The 20,227-nt window shown below is 45.0% G+C and overlaps 1 protein-coding gene across 2 annotated transcripts in view; it reads right to left on the bottom strand.

Annotated features, from left to right (window-relative positions):
- daglb (diacylglycerol lipase, beta) overlaps positions 1-20,227 on the bottom strand; it is a 35,075-nt gene that overhangs the window by 1,596 nt on the left and 13,252 nt on the right. For both annotated transcript variants that reach the window (XM_072456291.1, XM_072456290.1), the window contains exons 7-13: positions 13,397-13,607; positions 11,667-11,744; positions 11,036-11,116; positions 10,829-10,956; positions 10,585-10,653; positions 6,831-6,903; positions 5,544-5,797 (exon numbers count right to left, since the gene is read on the bottom strand). In XM_072456291.1, the coding sequence (XP_072312392.1) occupies positions 5,544-5,797; positions 6,831-6,903; positions 10,585-10,653; positions 10,829-10,956; positions 11,036-11,116; positions 11,667-11,744; positions 13,397-13,607 (894 nt within the window). The remainder of the gene's footprint in view (positions 1-5,543; positions 5,798-6,830; positions 6,904-10,584; positions 10,654-10,828; positions 10,957-11,035; positions 11,117-11,666; positions 11,745-13,396; positions 13,608-20,227) is intronic.

Below are 20,227 nucleotides of genomic sequence, written 5' to 3'. Positions count from 1 at the left end.
ACAGGCCCGCGTCCTCCGTAACACGCTCGCGTCCTCCGTAACACGCCCGCGTCCTCCGTAACACGCCCGCGTCCTCCGTAACACGCCCGCGTCCTCCGTAACACGCCCGCGTCCCGTAACACGTAACACGCCCGCGTCCCGTAACACGTAACACGCCCGCAACACGTAACACGTAACACGCCCGCAACACGTAACACGCCCGCGTCCCGTAACACGCCCGCGTCCCGTAACACGTAACACGCCCGCGTCCCGTAACACGTAACACGCCCGCGTCCCGTAACACGCCCGCGTCCCGTAACACGCCCGCGTCCCGTAACACGCCCGCGTGTCGTAACACGTAACACGCCCGCGTCCCGTAACACGCCCGCGTGTCGTAACACGTAACAGGCCCGCGTCCCCGTAACACGCCCGCGTCCCCGTAACAGGCCCGCGTCCCCCGTAACAGGCCCGCGTCCCCCGTAACAGGCCCGCGTCCCCCGTAACAGGCCCGCGTCCCCCGTAACAGGCCCGCGTCCCCCGTAACAGGCCCGCGTCCCCCGTAACAGGCCCGCGTCCCCCGTAACAGGCCCGCGTCCCCCGTAACAGGCCCGCGTCCCCCGTAACAGGCCCGCGTCCCCCGTAACAGGCCCGCGTCCCCCGTAACAGGCCCGCGTCCCCCGTAACAGGCCCGCGTCCCCCGTAACAGGCCCGCGTCCCCCGTAACAGGCCCGCGTCCCCCGTAACAGGCCCGCGTCCCCCGTAACAGGCCCGCGTCCCCCGTAACAGGCCCGCGTCCCCCGTAACAGGCCCGCGTCCCCCGTAACAGGCCCGCGTCCCCCGTAACAGGCCCGCGTCCTCCGTAACACGCCCGCGTCCTCCGTAACACGCTCGCGTCCTCCGTAACACGCTCGCGTCCTGTAACACGCTCGCGTCCTCCGTAACACGCTCGCGTCCTCCGTAACACGCTCGCGTCCTGTAACACGCTCGCGTCCTCTGTAACACGCTCGCGTCCTCTGTAACACGCTCGCGTCCTCTGTAACACGCTCGCGTCCTCTGTAACACGCTCGCGTCCTCTGTAACACGCTCGCGTCCTCTGTAACACGCTCGCGTCCTCTGTAACACGCTCGCGTCCTCTGTAACACGCTCACACTGCATCACGCGAGGAACCTCACTCACTACACAACAGTGCTACACAACAGTGCTACACAACAGTGCTACACAACAGTGCTACACAACAGTGCTACACAACAGTGCTACACAACAGTACTACACAACAGTACTACACAACAGTGCTACACAACAGTGCTACACAACAGTGCTACACAACAGTGCTACACAACAGTACTACACAACAGTGCTACACAACAGTGCTACACAACAGACCCTTTGACACTAAATAACAGTATTTTCTTCATTATATCTCGTGCTCCAACTGTTAAAGCTCCAGAACATTCTAAAAGTGTTCAAGGTTCAGATTTGTCCTGTTCAGATGACCACACTCGGGTTCAGATGACCACACTGAGGTTCAGGTGACCACACTGAGGTTCAGATGACCACACTGAGGTTCAGGTGACCACACTGAGGTTCAGATGACCACACTGAGGTTCAGGTGACCACACTGAGGTTCAGGTGACCACACTGAGGTTCAGGTGACCACACTGAGGTTCAGGTGACCACACTGAGGTTCAGGTGACCACACTGAGGTTCAGATGACCACACTGAGGTTCAGATGACCACACTGAGGTTCAGATGACCACACTGAGGTTCAGATGACCACACTGAGGTTCAGATGACCACACTCGGGTTCAGATGACCACACTGAGGTTCAGATGACCACACTGAGGTTCAGATGACCACACTCAGGTTCAGATGACCACACTGAGGTTCAGATGACCACACTGAGGTTCAGATGACCACACTGAGGTTCAGATGACCACACTGAGGTTCAGATGACCACACTGAGGTTCAGATGACCACACTCGGGTTCAGATGACCACACTGAGGTTCAGATGACCACACTGAGGTTCAGATGACCACACTGAGGTTCAGATGACCACACTGAGGTTCAGATGACCACACTCGGGTTCAGATGACCACACTGAGGTTCAGATGACCACACTGAGGTTCAGATGACCACACTCAGGTTCAGATGACCACACTGAGGTTCAGATGACCACACTGAGGTTCAGATGACCACACTGAGGTTCAGATGACCACACTCGGGTTCAGATGACCACACTGAGGTTCAGATGACCACACTCAGGTTCAGATGACCACACTGAGGTTCAGATGACCACACTCAGGTTCAGATGACCACACTGAGGTTCAGATGACCACACTGAGGTTCAGATGACCACACTGAGGTTCAGATGACCACACTCGGGTTCAGATGACCACACTGAGGTTCAGATGACCACACTGAGGTTCAGATGACCACACTCAGGTTCAGATGACCACACTGAGGTTCAGATGACCACACTCAGGTTCAGATGACCACACTCAGGTTCAGATGACCACACTGAGGTTCAGATGACCACACTCAGGTTCAGATGACCACACTGAGGTTCAGATGACCACACTGAGGTTCAGATGACCACACTGAGGTTCAGATGACCACACTCAGGTTCAGATGACCACACTGAGGTTCAGATGACCACACTGAGGTTCAGGTGACCACACTGAGGTTCAGATGACCACACTCAGGTTCAGATGACCACACTGAGGTTCAGATGACCACACTCAGGTTCAGATGACCACACTCAGGTTCAGGTGACCACACTGAGGTTCAGATGACCACACTCAGGTTCAGATGACCACACTGAGGTTCAGATGACCACACTCAGGTTCAGATGACCACACTCAGGTTCAGATGACCACACTGAGGTTCAGATGACCACACTGAGGTTCAGATGACCACACTCAGGTTCAGATGACCACACTGAGGCGGAGCTAAAACAAAGGGTTTTAAAATGTGGATCTTTACACTTTGTTAAAAATAACTAAATATTAAGCGATGTGAGATTTTAAATAATACTTCTGATATTAATATACCAATCGTCACTTTGAAGAATTACAAATATAAAGACAAACTGATGTGTCCCACATACTCTGTTGTATCTGTACTTTTACTGGAGTAACTGCTCAAAGTTCAAGTAGTACACACAAAATATACTGCAGTATAAGTGTTTGAAGTACCCGTTTAAGTATTTCACACAGGTTTTAAGAACTGGGAAAGCAATAAATGTGGTGATTTGAAGAATTGAGCAGATCTTTGGTCAACAAAGATCGATCTGAATACATTGAATATTTCTATATATTAATAATATTTCTATGTGTATATTTGTTTGTCAAGTTGAACTTGAAATTCAAACCTTTTCAGTCCCGTATTGTATCGATACCTCCTCTCACATGCAGTGAAGAAAAAGTTAAAACTGTAAAAACTAAAGTTGCATATGTAACTTTCGTTCTATTTCATCCCTACTGACCGCCAAAGGGCGGTGCTGAAGCACTGAATGACATAATAGCAGCTATGTTACGAAGAATCCCAAGCACATGGGGATTCCTGGAGAACCAAGAGGATGTGGAGCGGCCACATTGACGCTGTAGAATCTGGCCAAAGTGCCCGGCCCAGTCCAAGATGCAGCCTCGCATATAGTTCCCAACACCCTCATGGAGGCCCAGGACGTGGAGACGCCTCTGGTGGAATGAGCCCTCACGCCGGGCGGTGGGGGGAGTCCCGGCGAATCACATCGACAACCCAATGCAAAAGACGCTGTCTGGATAGTGGAGAGCCCTTCTTAGCACCACCGTAGCACACGAACAGCTGGTCTGAGCGCCTTATGTCTGCAGTTGCCGCAATATAGGCCTGCAATGCCCTCACTGGGCACAATGACCGGAGCCTGTCCCTGCCTTCTCCAGCTGGAGGCTCATACCGAGCCAAACTCAACAGAGCGTGTCTCGCTCTGTTGTCCGCTGATGGCTCTTTTCCTGTGGTTGGACTAGTTTAGATGTTGAGAACTATTTTATTCAATATCTGCACCAATAAGGACACTTCAAACGCTGCGAAACGCTCACTTCTGAGAAAAGAAAACTGTCTGCAAAACCTGTCCAAGGATTTTAAAATATATAACGACAAAATGATTCTGATATAATCGGTCAAGACGCGTATTCTTCATTTCCTCGTTCGAACACGAGTTCAATGAATGGGAGCGCCAGCCAAAGCCACACCCACCCCGCATCCTTCATGTTAATCTACAGGTCGATCTCATGGATCTATGGTCGAGCTCATGGACCTATGGTCGATCTCATGGATCTATGGTCGAGCTCATGGATCTATGGTCGAGCTCATGGATCTATGGTCGAGCTCATGGATCTATGGTCGAGCTCATGGATCTATGGTCGAGCTCATGGATCTATGGTCGATCTCATGGATCTATGGTCGATCTCATGGATCTATGGTCGAGCTCATGGACCTATGGTCGATCTCATGGATCTATGGTCGAGCTCATGGATCTATGCTCGAGCTCATGGATCTATGCTCGAGCTCATGGATCTATGGTCGATGTAGGAAGCCGTGAGTTGTGAGCGTTTGAAAACTCTGACGTTCGGACGAACTCGGGTTCGTGCAGAAATGGTCAGAGGTCGGAGATGCTGGTGCAGAATACATTTTTATTTTTTATTTCTATTGAGGTTTTGGCCAAAAAAACTGCGGAAAATCTGCGGAAAAAATAGAAAAAAATATATATATATATATATATTTTTTAGAATCTCTCGTTTTTGACGTGGACGGGCTCGCAAAACAACTTATTAAAAAACTCTGGCCTTACCGGAAACACACTATTTATTTGATTTGGCCTTCGATAGAAGAAGTCTGGAGATGATTTGTGGCGTCACAAACAGCAGAAGATTCTCAGAGTCACAGATGGAGGAAAAGTCAGTTATGGAGGAGATTCAGAACAGTGTTTTTGAGGCTCGGAGGGAGAGGACTTTGCACCGGCAGATAATCTTTGTTAAAAAAGAAAAAACGTCCTTAAATAGAAACAGTGGTTTAGATTCACCTTCCGGTGGTTTATAATGGAGTTTGGACTCTCTGGAGAGGTCGACGCCCACGGTATTCAGATGCTACTCAGTTACTCACAGCAGGATAAATATCTGAGTTCCTGGTCTTGATTCACAGATTGAGAATGACTCTTGGATGACAGAGTCCAGATGAAACAACTGAATCTTTTCTTTTGTAATTGGTTACTTTCCACCACTGGTCAAGAGGCTGGTGCAAACTGCACATGGCTCACACACAGTTTAGATTTAGGTTTAAGAGTCTGATGAGCCACTCTTGAGTTCAGTTTGTAATGATCCAATCACAGCCGCTTATCTGAAGCACATGTCTAATATTGTTTAAAGGTGTTTGACCATCTCTGAGGATCAATCACTTCAGCGTGGATCATGTCACTCATGTCAAATATCGATCACGCTCGCTGTGTTTAAGGCTTAACGTGGCTCATATTGTGTGAACTTCTCGTTTCATTAAAGACACAATGAGAAGAAGTGATTGCTGCATGTCTGACCTCCGCGTGGGTCCGTCCTCGGTGATGTGCAGCACGCGGCCGGGCAGGAAGAGCGGTAAGTGCGTGGCGGCATGGGCGGGAGAGTCGTCGGACGCCAGGCTCTGATAGGACGAGGAGTGGCGGATGATGAGTGACTCCTCCCCCAGCAGCGGTTGGCTCAGCTCCTCCTCCCGCCTGTTGTCCATCTCAGTGGGGAAGTCGTCCGGGTCGCCCCCAAACAGCTCGTACCAGCAGCCCTGCAGCAGGATGCGGTACTGGGACACAAGGGTCAGACGGTCACGTGGAGGAGGCGGAGTGTAGGCAGGGATAGGGGTAGGTGAAAACAAGACTTTTCGGAGCACTGGAGCCTCAGTTAGAGAACAAAACGGAATTATCTCAAACCTGCAGGAATGAATCCAAATACAGCTGTGAGTAAACGGATATTTTAAGGTCAATACATGTAAGAACCTGCTGGCGACGCCCTCACACGAAGGTTAAAGTCATAATATTTTGAACAGTACTTCAATTTATAGATTTCTTAGTAATTTTCAGGTCTGAACAATATAGGACAAATATATAATTATGATTTTTCTGCATTTCCATTAAGATTATTCTCTTGATCTAGTATTGACCATTGTTTGATTCACGTCCTGAAGCAGTAACATCTGAGAGAAGTTTGAAACTAAAGCTAGACTAAGCCAAGAACCCCTCACATTTCAGAACATGGACAGGTTCAGCAGGATTAGACAAGTCAAAAACATGCAGGAGAAAAGGTCTGACATAATCTAAAGAGCAGTGACAGTGACAGTTGGTGTAGAGTGTTTCAAATAAGCTTCTAGGACAAACGCCGTTAGCAAAGCACAACAGAGTGTAGCTTAGCGATAGCTCAGAGGGGCGTGGCAGCTGGATATGGAGCTTTTATTGCATGAACAAAACAAGCTGGAAAGAGAGAAATAAGATTACAGAGTCCCACATTTCAGTTTGAATAGTGGCGACACCAACTGTTCATCTTAATTGGAATAATTAGCATTAAAAATTATTTTACTTAGGCGTCTTGTGTTTACTTTATATGTGTGAGGCGTTTCCCACGTCAGGAATTGTGTTAGCGCTCCATCTACTGGCCGCAGGGGGAAAGGAGCGGTGAACAGACCTGGCTCTCTAAGATCTGCCCGTGACATCGTTCAGACAAAGACGAGGGAACAATAAGAACATCATATTGTGCTTTTGTGGTTTCTCACATGGAAATACTTTACAGCCATATGGTATTTACAGGATATTATGTGTGAAAAGCACTAGACTGTTACTTACCTTTGGTTTGTTGCAGTTTGACACTATTTTAAGAATCCTCCTCTTCAAATCCTCCATGTTTGGAAGGCTCAGTCTGAACGGAAAGTGTATTTGACTAAACAGAAGCAAAGCACTTGTGCCATAAACAACACACCTTCCACATTCAGACCTGTTAAGAGACGCTCACCACCACATGTACTTTATGTACTTTATATACTTCATATAGACTTCATATAGACTTCACATATACTTCATATACTTTATATATACTTCATAGACTCTATATACACCACATATAGACTTTATATATACTTTATACACACCGCATTTACACCACATATAGGCCTCATATACACCTCATATACACTTCATATACACCTCATACACACTTCATATACACCTCATACACACTTCATATACACCTCATACACACTTCATATACACCTCATACACACTTCATATACACACTTCATATACACACTTCATATACACTTCATACACACTTCATATACACTTCATACACACTTCATACACACTTCATACACACTTCATATACACACTTCATACACACTTCATATACACTTCATACACACTTCATACACACTTCATATACACACTTCATATACACTTCATATACACTTCATACACACCTCATACACACCTCATATACACTTCATATACACCTCATACACACTTCATATACACTTCATACACACCTCATACACACCTCATATACACTTCATATACACCTCATACACACTTCATATACACCTCATACACACTTCATATACACCTCATACACACTTCATATACACCTCATATACACACTTCATATACACACTTCATACACACTTCATATACACTTCATACACACTTCATACACACTTCATATACACACTTCATATACACTTCATATACACTTCATACACACTTCATACACACTTCATATACACACTTCATATACACACTTCATATACACTTCATATACACCTCATACACACTTCATACACACTTCATATACACTTCATACACACCTCATACACACCTCATACACACTTCATATACACACTTCATATACACACTTCATATACACTTCATACACACTTCATATACACTTCATATACACTTCATATACACCTCATACACACTTCATACACACTTCATATACACTTCATACACACCTCATACACACCTCATACACACTTCATATACACACTTCATATACACACTTCATATACACTTCATACACACTTCATACACACTTCATATACACTTCATATACACCTCATACACACTTCATATACACTTCATACACACCTCATACACACTTCATATACACTTCATATACACACTTCATATACACACCTCATATACACTTCATATACACACTTCATATACACTTCATATACACACTTCATATACACCACATATACACACTTCATATACACTTCATATACACACTTCATATACACCACATATACACACTTCATATACACCTCATATACACACTTCATACACACTTCATATACACTTCATATACACTTCATATACACCTCATACACACTTCATATACACTTCATACACACCTCATACACACTTCATATACACTTCATATACACACTTCATATACACACCTCATATACACTTCATATACACACTTCATATACACCACATATACACACTTCATATACACTTCATATACACCTCATATACACTTCATATACACACTTCATATACACACTTCATATACACTTCATACACACTTCATACACACTTCATACACACTTCATATACACCTCATATACACCTCATACACACTTCATATATACCTGATATACACACCTCATATACACCTCATATACACCTCATATACACCTCATATACACTTCATATACACACTTCATATACACCACATATACACACTTTATATACACTTCATATACACTTCATATACACCACATATACACTTCATATACACCACATATACACTTCATATACACCACATATACACACTTCATATACACTTCATATACACCTCATATACACCTCATATACACCACATATATACTTCATATACACTTCATATACACCTGATATACACTTCATATACACACTTCATATACACCTCATATACACTTCATATACACCACATATACACACTTCATATACACTTCATATACACCTCATATACACACCTCATATACACCTCATATACACACCTCATATACACCTCATATACACACTTCATATACACCACATATACACACTTCATATACACCTCATATACACACCTCATATACACCTCATATACACACTTCATATACACCACATATACACACTTCATATACACCACATATACACACTTCATATACACCACATATACACACTTCATATACACCACATATACACACTTTATATACACCACATATACACTTCATATACACCACATATACACACTTCATATACACCACATATACACACTTTATATACACCACATATACACTTCATATACACTTCATATACACCACATATACACACTTCATATACACTTCATATACACCACATATACACACTTCATATACACTTCATATACACACTTCATATACACCTCATATACACCACATATATACTTCATATACACTTCATATACACTTCATATACACTTCATATACACACTTCATATACACCTCATATACACTTCATATACACCACATATACACACCTCATATACACTTCATATACACACCTCATATACACTTCATATACACTTCATACACACCTCATATACACTTCATATACACTTCATATACACCTCATATACACACTTCATATACACCTCATATACACCTCATATACACTTCATATACACCTCATATACACACTTCATATACACCACATATACACACTTCATATACACTTCATATAAACTTCATATACACTTCATATACACCACATATACACACTTCATATACACACTTCATATACACCACATATACACACCTCATATACACCACATATATACTTCATATACACTTCATATAAACTTCATATACACTTCATATACACCACATATACACACTTCATATACACCACATATACACACTTCATATACACCACATATATACTTCATATACACTTCATATACACTTCATATAAACTTCATATACACTTCATATACACTTCATATACACCACATATATACACCTCATATACACTTCATATACACTTCATATACACTTCATATACACCACATATATACACCTCATATACACTTCATATACACTTCATATACACACTTCATATACACACTTCATATACACTTCATACACACTTCATACACACTTCATATACACCACATATACACACTTCATATACACACTTCATATACACCACATATACACACTTCATATACACTTCATACACACCACATATACACACTTCATATACACCACATATACACCACATATACACACTTCATACACACTTCATATACACTTCATATACACCTCATATACACACTTCATATACACCTCATATACACTTCATATACACCACATATACACACTTCATATACACCTCATATACACCTCATATACACTTCATATACACACTTCATATACACCTCATATACACTTCATATACACTTCATATACACCACATATACACACTTCATATACACTTCATATACACCTCATATACACCTCATATACACACTTCATATACAGTTGTCTTAGTTGTGCGTTAAGAAAGTCAAAGTTTGAACAAAGTACTTTACCTGGGAACGAGGTCTTTCCCCAAAACAACAGAGATTACAAAGTCCTTGGTGTAATCGGCCAAGGCCTTACTGAGAAACACAACAGAGACACAACGAGAAGGTTCAAACACTGTCACACCAATGATAAACACACCTTTAACATACACCAAAATCATGAAAGACTTAAATGATTCAGGGACACGGTTAAGAGCTCAGAAAAGTCACATTTGTCTCCTTTAATATGAAACCAGATCATTGACTTTACCTCACGAGTCCCCCTGGTGGTGAGAATGCGTAACACTTCAATGTGGGGAAGGAGTTCTTCAGCATGACGGCCAACAGAGCAGCTGTGCCCGCGCCCAGGCTGTGCCCCACGATCACCAGCTTGTATTCCTGTGCGGGCACATGACGGGCACATTACACATGTCCATCACAGCCACAGACTGTGGACATGGGGTAAACGTGTCCTCACAGGGGCGATGGAGAAGGCCTGGGTGAGGATGCCATCATTCACCAGCTTCTTGTAGATATAACCAGCCGCCTGGCACATGCCCTGCACACATGAGCTGGTATCATCTGACAGTGGACACAGAAGACTGAGAGACATGACTGGACAAGAGGGACGCCCACTCGGGTCAAAACTAAATGCTGACTTGATCCTGTGATAAACCCTCGTATTTCCACTGATGCCAATGTTTATGTTGAGCCGACAGACAAACATCATATCTGCATCATATCTGTACGACACACGTGTTCAGAGCACCACATGAAGAGACTCGGCCTGAGGACCTCAGGAGGACCTAAGGAGGACCTCAGATGGTCCTCAGGAGGACCTCAGGAGGACCTGAGATGGACCTCAGGAGGTCCTCAGGAGGACCTGAGATGGACCTCAGGAGGACCTCAGATGGACCTCAGGAGGACCTCAGAAGGACCTCAGATGGACCTCAGGAGGACCTCAGAAGGACCTCAGATGGACCTCAGGAGGACCTGAGATGGACCTCAGGAGGACCTCAGATGGACCTCAGGAGGACCTCAGAAGGACCTCAGATGGACCTCAGATGGACCTCAGATGGACCTCAGGAGGACCTCAGATGACAGTTTACCTTGTGAGCATAGCAGGCGCCGCTAACGCCCTCTAGTGGCAGATTCTCACAGTCAGCGGACAGGTCAGTCAGGACGTCCTGGAAAAGAAACAGGAAGTGACGCCCCCATTACAAAGTCCAACATTTGTCTTCCTGTTGTGACATATCAATGTCAACTACTCGAGTAGTCAACAATCATTTTGATGATGTAATGAATATTAGTGCTGGAATCTGGTCATCAGCACAGCCTGATTTACTCAAGTAGATATTTGAGAGTGACAAGAGTCAAATGAATAGCGATGTCATTCTTACTGTTCATTTCACTTTCTGCTTTTCATATTTCACAGATGTGGTGGATGAGGTGGCTGAGGTGGATGAGGTGGCTGAGGTGGCTGAGGTGGATGAGGTGGCTGAGGTGGCTGTGGTGGATGAGGTGGATGAGGTGGATGTGGTGGATGAGGTGGATGAGGTGGATGAGGTGGATGTGGTGGATGTGGATGTGGTGGATGTGGTGGCTGAGGTGGATGTGGTGGATGTGGTGGATGTGGTGGATGAGGTGGATGAGGTGGATGTGGTGGATGTGGTGGATGTGGTGGATGTGGATGTGGTGGATGAGGATGTGGTGGATGAGGTGGCTGAGGTGGATGAGGTGGCTGAGGTGGCTGAGGTGGATGAGGTGGCTGAGGTGGCTGTGGTGGATGAGGTGGATGAGGTGGATGTGGTGGATGAGGTGGATGAGGTGGATGAGGTGGATGTGGTGGATGTGGATGTGGTGGATGTGGTGGCTGAGGTGGATGTGGTGGATGTGGTGGATGTGGTGGATGAGGTGGATGAGGTGGATGAGGTGGATGTGGTGGATGAGGTGGATGTGGTGGATGAGGTGGATGTGGTGGATGTGGTGGATGTGGTGGATGAGGTGGATGAGGTGGATGTGGTGGATGAGGTGGATGAGGTGGATGAGGTGGATGAGGTGGATGTGGTGGATGTGGTGGATGAGGATGTGGTGGATGTGGATGTGGTGGATGAGGATGTGGTGGATGAGGATGTGGTGGATGAGGTGGATGAGGTGGATGAGGTGGATGAGGTGGATGTGGTGGATGTGGTGGATGAGGTGGATGTGGTGGATGAGGATGTGGTGGATGTGGATGTGGTGGATGAGGATGTGGTGGATGAGGATGTGGTGGATGAGGTGGATGAGGTGGATGAGGTGGATGTGGTGGATGTGGTGGATGTGGTGGATGAGGTGGATGTGGTGGATGAGGATGTGGTGGATGAGGATGTGGTGGATGAGGTGGATGAGGTGGATGAGGTGGATGAGGTGGATGTGGTGGATGAGGATGTGGTGGATGAGGATGTGGTGGATGAGGTGGATGAGGTGGATGAGGTGGATGTGGTGGATGTGGTGGATGTGGTGGATGTGGTGGATGAGGTGGATGTGGTGGATGAGGATGTGGTGGATGAGGTGGATGAGGTGGATGAGGTGGATGTGGTGGATGTGGTGGATGAGGTGGATGTGGTGGATGAGGATGTGGTGGATGAGGTGGATGAGGTGGATGAGGTGGATGTGGTGGATGTGGTGGATGAGGTGGATGTGGTGGATGAGGATGTGGTGGATGTGGATGTGGTGGATGAGGATGTGGTGGATGAGGATGTGGTGGATGAGGTGGATGAGGTGGATGTGGTGGATGAGGTGCACAAACCCTGCGTGTGACACGTTTGACATGAACACAACACGGCTGTAGAAGCAGCACCTTCAGGGAGAGGGTCCCTCTGACGGCCACCAGCACGGCCCCCCGGGCGTGGTCCAGCGCCACGAAGAAGGGGATCTCATAGATCTGGTTATGGAAGCTGACGTGGATGAAGTCTCTGTACTGTAAACCTGAGCTGAGCAGCAGCGAGGAGAAGTGACAGCCCAGGTGGTCTCCACCCACCATCTCGTACTCGGCTGTGGGACGTCTGCAACTGAAACACACGCACGTCATGTGAGGGGGCTGCACGTCCTGTGAGGGGGCTGCACGTCCTGTGAGGGGGCTGCACGTCCTGTGAGGGGGATGCACGTCCTGTGAGGGGGCTGCACGTGGTCAGAATGGGTTTAACACACGTCCAAACTGTATAAAACATGCAGTAGAAAGAGGTATTAAAGCCGCACTGTGGCTGCTCCTCCTCCAGAGAGAGAAGTTAAGAAACTAGACCTACACGGTCAAAATGTAAAAGGCTTTTATATCTGGCTGTTTATGTCTTCACTTTCTCTCTTCTTCATTAGACAGGAAAGACAGGGGGAAATGGGGATGAGAGAGGGAAGGACATGCAGTAAATGTTGGAGCCTGGCATATGTGCCTTAAGCACTGCCACCGGGCAGCACCATCTTTCCTTTTGCTCATGTGACCTATGGTCAGGAATAAGAATAAAACAGGATCTTTGGTCTCGCACGTTGATCTAAAGTGCAGCTCTAGAGTTATGAGTGAATCGTGTCCAGATCATTTAGGGTCAGTACTGGTCAGTACTGGAGGGTCGACTCTACCAACCCGGGACCCCCACAGTTAAATGAAAGACATCAGACATAGTTTATTCATTTCACTAACACAAAACCATTTTCAACACAAGCAGCTGAGTTTGAAATGAAATGAGTTTGTAATTTTACATGAATTTAAATCCTTGCTAGGCCCGAGCCCCAGCAGGGCGGAGGGCCTATTGCTTCCGCAACGCTGCCGAAGGCAGCGTTGCAACTGTCTGACCAAACATGCGGGCGCAGCCCGCATGTTTGGTGCCCCGTCGCCCCTGGCAAGTACAGTGAACTAGCCCATGCCGAAGGCATGGATCATGCATACTTACTCCTGCTATGACAGAAATAGTCAACAATTTGTGAATGGGCATAGCCCATTCACAAATTGTTGACAACAGCAGCGCGAAGCGCTGCATTCCTCCAAAAACCCTCCTGGCATCGTCCTGTACGCGAGAATCCATGCCGCAGGCATGGGCCATGCTTGTATCTGCTCAAATCAATGGAAGTCTATGGGGAGTGGGCGGGGCATCCCGACGGAATGGGGAGTGACGAGCGCGTAAGCGCTCGTAATGATGATTCCACCCCATGGCGGCATGGGGAAGGCTTAGAGCTTTCAAACGATGTATAATTTGTTGTTATAGTGGAAACGGCTATATTGTTTTGGCTAAAAATATTATTAGGCCCGAGCGCCACAAGCTGGCGAGAGGCCTATTAATCTCGTAAGGCCGTGCGAAGCACGGCTGCGAAAGTGCGCACGTAGTGCGAAGCGCTCGCCCACTTCCAAACACTCACTAACGCACTCCTTCACTCATGCACGCCCCGTGCATACCAATTAGTAGTAGGAAAATGGAACATTACCGTTGTAAACGGGCGAAGCCCGTGCAAAAGTGCGCACTAAACGAGCACTTTACATTGAGATGATCCCCATATAAAGCACTCATTTGCGCTAAGTACCTCACGAATACGTTCCCCATCTCTTGCATGTTCCGTGCATATAAGCATGTAATGCAAAAAATGAACATTATTACTGTATAGAGGGCCAAAAACACAAAGTGGGCGGAGCCCACTCAAAATTAACGAAAGTACCCGTCAGTGACCAGGGACCCACACCATGAGGTAGGAAAGCGCGAGCGCTTTCCGAAAATGTATAGTTTATGATATTTGGAAAATGGGAAACATTGTTTTCGTATCGGAATATTATTCTTTCTTTCTTTCTTTCTTCTTCTCGGGACCAACCCCCCTATTTTTCACCCAGTGAACATTGACGAAAAGTCACAAAAATTTGCACACCTCTAAAAATCGTGCCTCTCTACATTCTGGCTATTTCCCTTTTCTAAAATAAAAAAAATTGGCGCGTCAGCGCCCCCAAATGTACCAAAAATGCATTGAGAGATGGGAAATGACCCAAAAAAAATCTGATCGTAGAATCATGAAATTTGGCGCAGAGGTAGATGGTGACAAGAGAAGTAAAAAATATTATTACGGCAACGCCGTCCGCCCAACCAAATGTCGGCCATATTGCTTCAAAAATGGCTAAACATGACTTCAGAGTTTTTCCAAACGTCGTACTTTTACGAACTCCTCCCAGGGCGTTGGCCCTAAAAAGCTGAAATTTGGTGAAAATGCTAGTGAGGAGTGGGACATCAAAAGTTATCCAAATTACATTGATACCTCTCACGGTCTCTGTGCGGCGAAGCCGCAAACTGTAGCAAGAATTTCAGAAATCTCCCAAATTTAACATTTCTGCCGTTTGCGCAGATAAAGTCCGAATTGCGTCAAATTAGAATCAGTTGTTAAACTCTTTGCCCTAAACCTACTTGAAGTGAAATTAATTAATTTGGAGCCACAGCGCCCCCTACAGATTTTATATGAAGGTTAAATATTTAGTTTTGCGAAATTATATGAAATTTGACACACAACTCAATTTTGGCCACATCAAAAAAGTCAATGAGACCCATGTCATAATTGTTATGGCGTTGCCGTAACAATGACCGAAACCTTCCATGTTATTCCAATGGGGAAATCGCCAGAACATGTTTACACTTTAGACTTTCACAAACTCCTCTTAGGGCGTCAGCCCTATTAACCTGAAATTTGGTGAGACTCATCTTCAGGGGTGGACCATCAAAAGTTATCCACATTTTTATTCAAAGAGTCACGGTGTCTGTGCGGCAAAGCCGCACATTTTGCCAAGAATTCAAAATAAAATTGCTTTTTGATGGTAAAACAAAGGGGAGAAGATGTGACAGCGTCACAGATTCAGCAGTAGGCGTAATAAAAGGACAATTGGGGCGCGTTAGCGCCCCCTCCTCTTGCGGCGTGGCGGCGGCGTAGCGAGGGCCGATCATTGCCGCTTGCGGCTATATTTATTTTTATTTTTATTATTTTTCTTGTTCTTCTGCTTTTTGAGCTCTAATTTGACCCCCTGAACGTGCTCAAAAACTCACCAAACTTTGCCCAAAATTCAGAATCGGCGAAAAATTTGATTTTTTCTGGGCCATTTATTTTTTCGTTAAAAAATGGCGCGACAGCGCCACCGACAAAAGTCAAAATACATTGCGCCTATGGGAGACGCCCCGAGGTCAACTTTGGCGTAAAGCTACGAAATTCGGGACACGCATTCCTCTCGTGAGGACAAAAAAAAAATATTATTGTGGCCACGCCCCCAGACTTACCCTATGGCCGCCATCTTCCTTTGAAAATGAAAACACGCGGTGTTAGCCATTTTGTTCACGTCAAACTTTGACGAACTCCTCCTAGGGCGTTTTGCCAACCAACCTCAAAATCGGCGGACGTCCTCTGGACAAGTGGGGCATCTAAAGTTATCCAATTTTTTGAGATACCTTTACCGGTCTGTGTGCGGCGCAGCCGCAAAGTTGGACAACTTATTTTGGAATATTGCAGATCTAAAAATTGCTCCCATTTGATCAAAACGAGTCCGATTAGGACCAAATTTGAATCAGTTGTTAAACTTTCAAGTTTGGACCAGTTTATGATGACAAAATTGAAATGGGCGCGATAGCGCCCCCTACAGAGTTGCCTTTGAGTGAACATTGATGGACAAAAACTGGTTTTACACAAATGTTCTAAACTTTGCCCAAAATTCTATTTTGGGGTCCCGAGCAAAAGGCCAATCAAACTTATGCCTCAATTTTTACGGCGTAGTCGTAGCCATGACGGAAACCTCCCATGTTATCCCTATGGGAAAATTGCTAAATCTCTCGAATATCCACATTTTTCTGTTTCACACTTTAACGAACTCCTCCTAGGGCGTTTTGCCCACCAACCTCAAAATCGGTATACGTCCCCTAGACAAGTGGGGCATCTAAAGTTATCCAAATTTTAAGGATAACTTTTACGGTCTCTGTGCGACGGAGCCGCAAACTTTTCCCTGAATTCTGACTATTTGGCCTTCAGAGTGGCCTATAAACAATAGAGTTTTTCCAAATGACATGATATTTTGAACAAAATTCTAATTTGCCATCCTGATCATAAAAGTATGAGAGCCAAAGTCATATTTTGTACGGCGTAACCGTAGCGTTGACAGAAACATCCCATGTTATCCTTATGGGAAAATCGTAGAATCGCTCAAATCACCACATTTTTACGCTTCACACTTTAACAAACTCCTCCTAGGGTGATTGTCCGATCAAGTTCATATTTGGAGAATATCATCTACACAAGCGGGGCATCAAAACTTACCCATATTTTGATTCTAAGTGCTACGGTCTCTGTGTGGCGGACCCGCAAATATATGTCAGAAATGGGAAAACAGCGAAATCTCTAAAATCACCACATTTTTACGCTTCACACTTTAACGAACTCCTCCTAGGGCGATTGCCCGATCAAGCTCATATTTGGGGAAAATCATCTACACAAACGGGGCATCAAAAGTTATCCATATTTTGATTTTAAGTGGTACGGTCTCTGTGCCGTGGAGCTGCAAATATACTGTCACAAATGGGAAAAACGCCAAATCCTTGAAATGTTCACATTTACGCTTCACACTTTAACAAACTCCTCCGTGGGCAATAGCTCGATCAAGCTTTACTTTGGGAAAAATCATCTACACAAGCGGCATCAAAAGGTATCCATATTTTTATTCCAAGTGCTACGGTCTCTGTGCGGCGGCGCAGCAAATTTGACTGACACTTGTGTTCATTTGCACTGGATTGGCCATGTCCAATGTGTCGCCGTCTGTCAAGTTCTTTTTTTATTCAAGACACAATAAGGGCGCCATCTTTATCAAGTCGAAAGCGCAGAGTCGGAAGGCCGGCGGCCCGCGAGGGCCGTTGGATGCCGCTTGCGGCTTTAATTTTTCTTGTTCTTCATCGCTTTGAACTCTAATTTGACCCCCTGAACATGCTCAAAAACTCACCAAACTTTGCCCAAAATTCAGAATCGGCGAAAAATTTAATTTTTTCTGGGCCATTTTTTTTTCTGTTAAAAAATGGCGCGACAGCGCCACCGACAAAAGTCAAAATACATTGCGCCTATGGGAGACGCCCCGAGGTCAACTTTGACGTAAAGCTACGAAATTCGGGACACGCATTCCTCTCGTGAGGACAAACAAAAAAAATCATTGTGGCCACGCCCCCAGACTTACCCTATGGCCGCCATCTTCCTTTGAAAATGAAAACACGCTGTGTTAGCCATTTTGTTCACGTCAAACTTTGACGAACTCCTCCTAGGGCGTTTTGCCCACCAACTTCAAAATCGGCGTACGTTCTTTGGACAAGTGGGGCATCTAAAGTTATCCAATTTTTTGAGATACCTTTTACGGTCTGTGTGCGGCGCAGCCGCAAAGTTGGACAACTTATTTTGGAATATTGCAGATCTAAAAATTGCTCCCATTTGATCAAAACCAGTCCGATTAGGACCAAATTTGAATCAGTTTTTAAACTTTCTAGTTTGGACCAGTTTAGGCTGACAAAATTGAAATGGGCGCGATAGCGCTCCCTACAGTGTGACCTTTAAATTAACATTGAAGGTCAAAAATTTGTTTTACCAAAATTTTCTAAACTTTACCCAAAATTCTATTTTGGCGTCCCGATCAAAAAAGCCAATCAGACAAATGCCTTAATTTTTACGGCGTAGTCGTAGCGATGACATAAATCTCCCATGTTATCCCTATGGGAAAACCGCTAAATCTCTCAAATATCCACATTTTTCTGTTTCAAACTTTGACGAACTCCTCCTAGTGCGTTTTGCCCACCGACCTCAAAATCGGTGTACGTCCTCTAGACAAGTGGGGCATCTAAAGTTATCCAAATTTTAAGGATAGCTTTTACGGTCTCTGTGCGACGGAGCCGCAAACGTTTCCCAGAATTCTGACTATTTGGCCTTCAGAGTGGCCTATAAACAATAGAGTTTTTCCAAATGACATGATATTTTGCACAAAATTCTAATTTGCCATCCTGATCATAAAAGTATGAGAGACAAAGTCATATTTTGTACAGCGTAACCGTAGCCATGACAGAAATATCCCATGTTATCCTTATGGGAAAATCGCGAAATCCCTCAAATCACCACATTTTTACGCTTCACACTTTAACAAACTCCTCCTAGGGCGATTGTCCGATCAAACTCATATTTAGGGAAAATCATCTATACAAGCGGGGCATCAAAAGCTATCCATATTTTTATTCTAAGTGCTACGGTCTCTGTGTGGCGGACCCGCAAATATATGTCAGAAATGGGAAAACAGCGAAATCTCTAAAATGACCACATTTTTACGCTTCACACTTTAACAAACTCCTCCTAGGGCGATAGCTCGATCAAGTTCATATTTGGGGGAAATCATCTACACAAGGGAAGCATCAAAAGTTAGTCATATTTGGATTCTAAGTGCTACGGTCTCTGTGCCGTGGAGCTGCAAATATACTGTCACAAATGGGAAAAACGCTAAATCTATGAAATGTTCAAATTTATGCTTCACACTTTAACAAACTCCTCCGTGGGCAATAGCTCGATCAAGCTTTACTTTGGGAAATATCATCTACACAAGCGGGGCATCAAAAGTTATCCATATTTATATTCTAAGTGCTACGGTCTCTGTGCAGCGGAGCAGCAAATTTGA

This window comes from Eucyclogobius newberryi, unplaced genomic scaffold, assembly GCF_026437365.1.
Source record: "Eucyclogobius newberryi isolate DKJ021-1_F unplaced genomic scaffold, fEucNew1.0.hap1 SCAF_20, whole genome shotgun sequence".
Taxonomy (NCBI): Eukaryota; Metazoa; Chordata; class Actinopteri; order Gobiiformes; family Gobiidae; genus Eucyclogobius; species Eucyclogobius newberryi.
The sequence above is the reverse complement of the archived record's forward strand: the minus strand, read 5'-3'. Positions and strand labels throughout refer to the sequence as shown.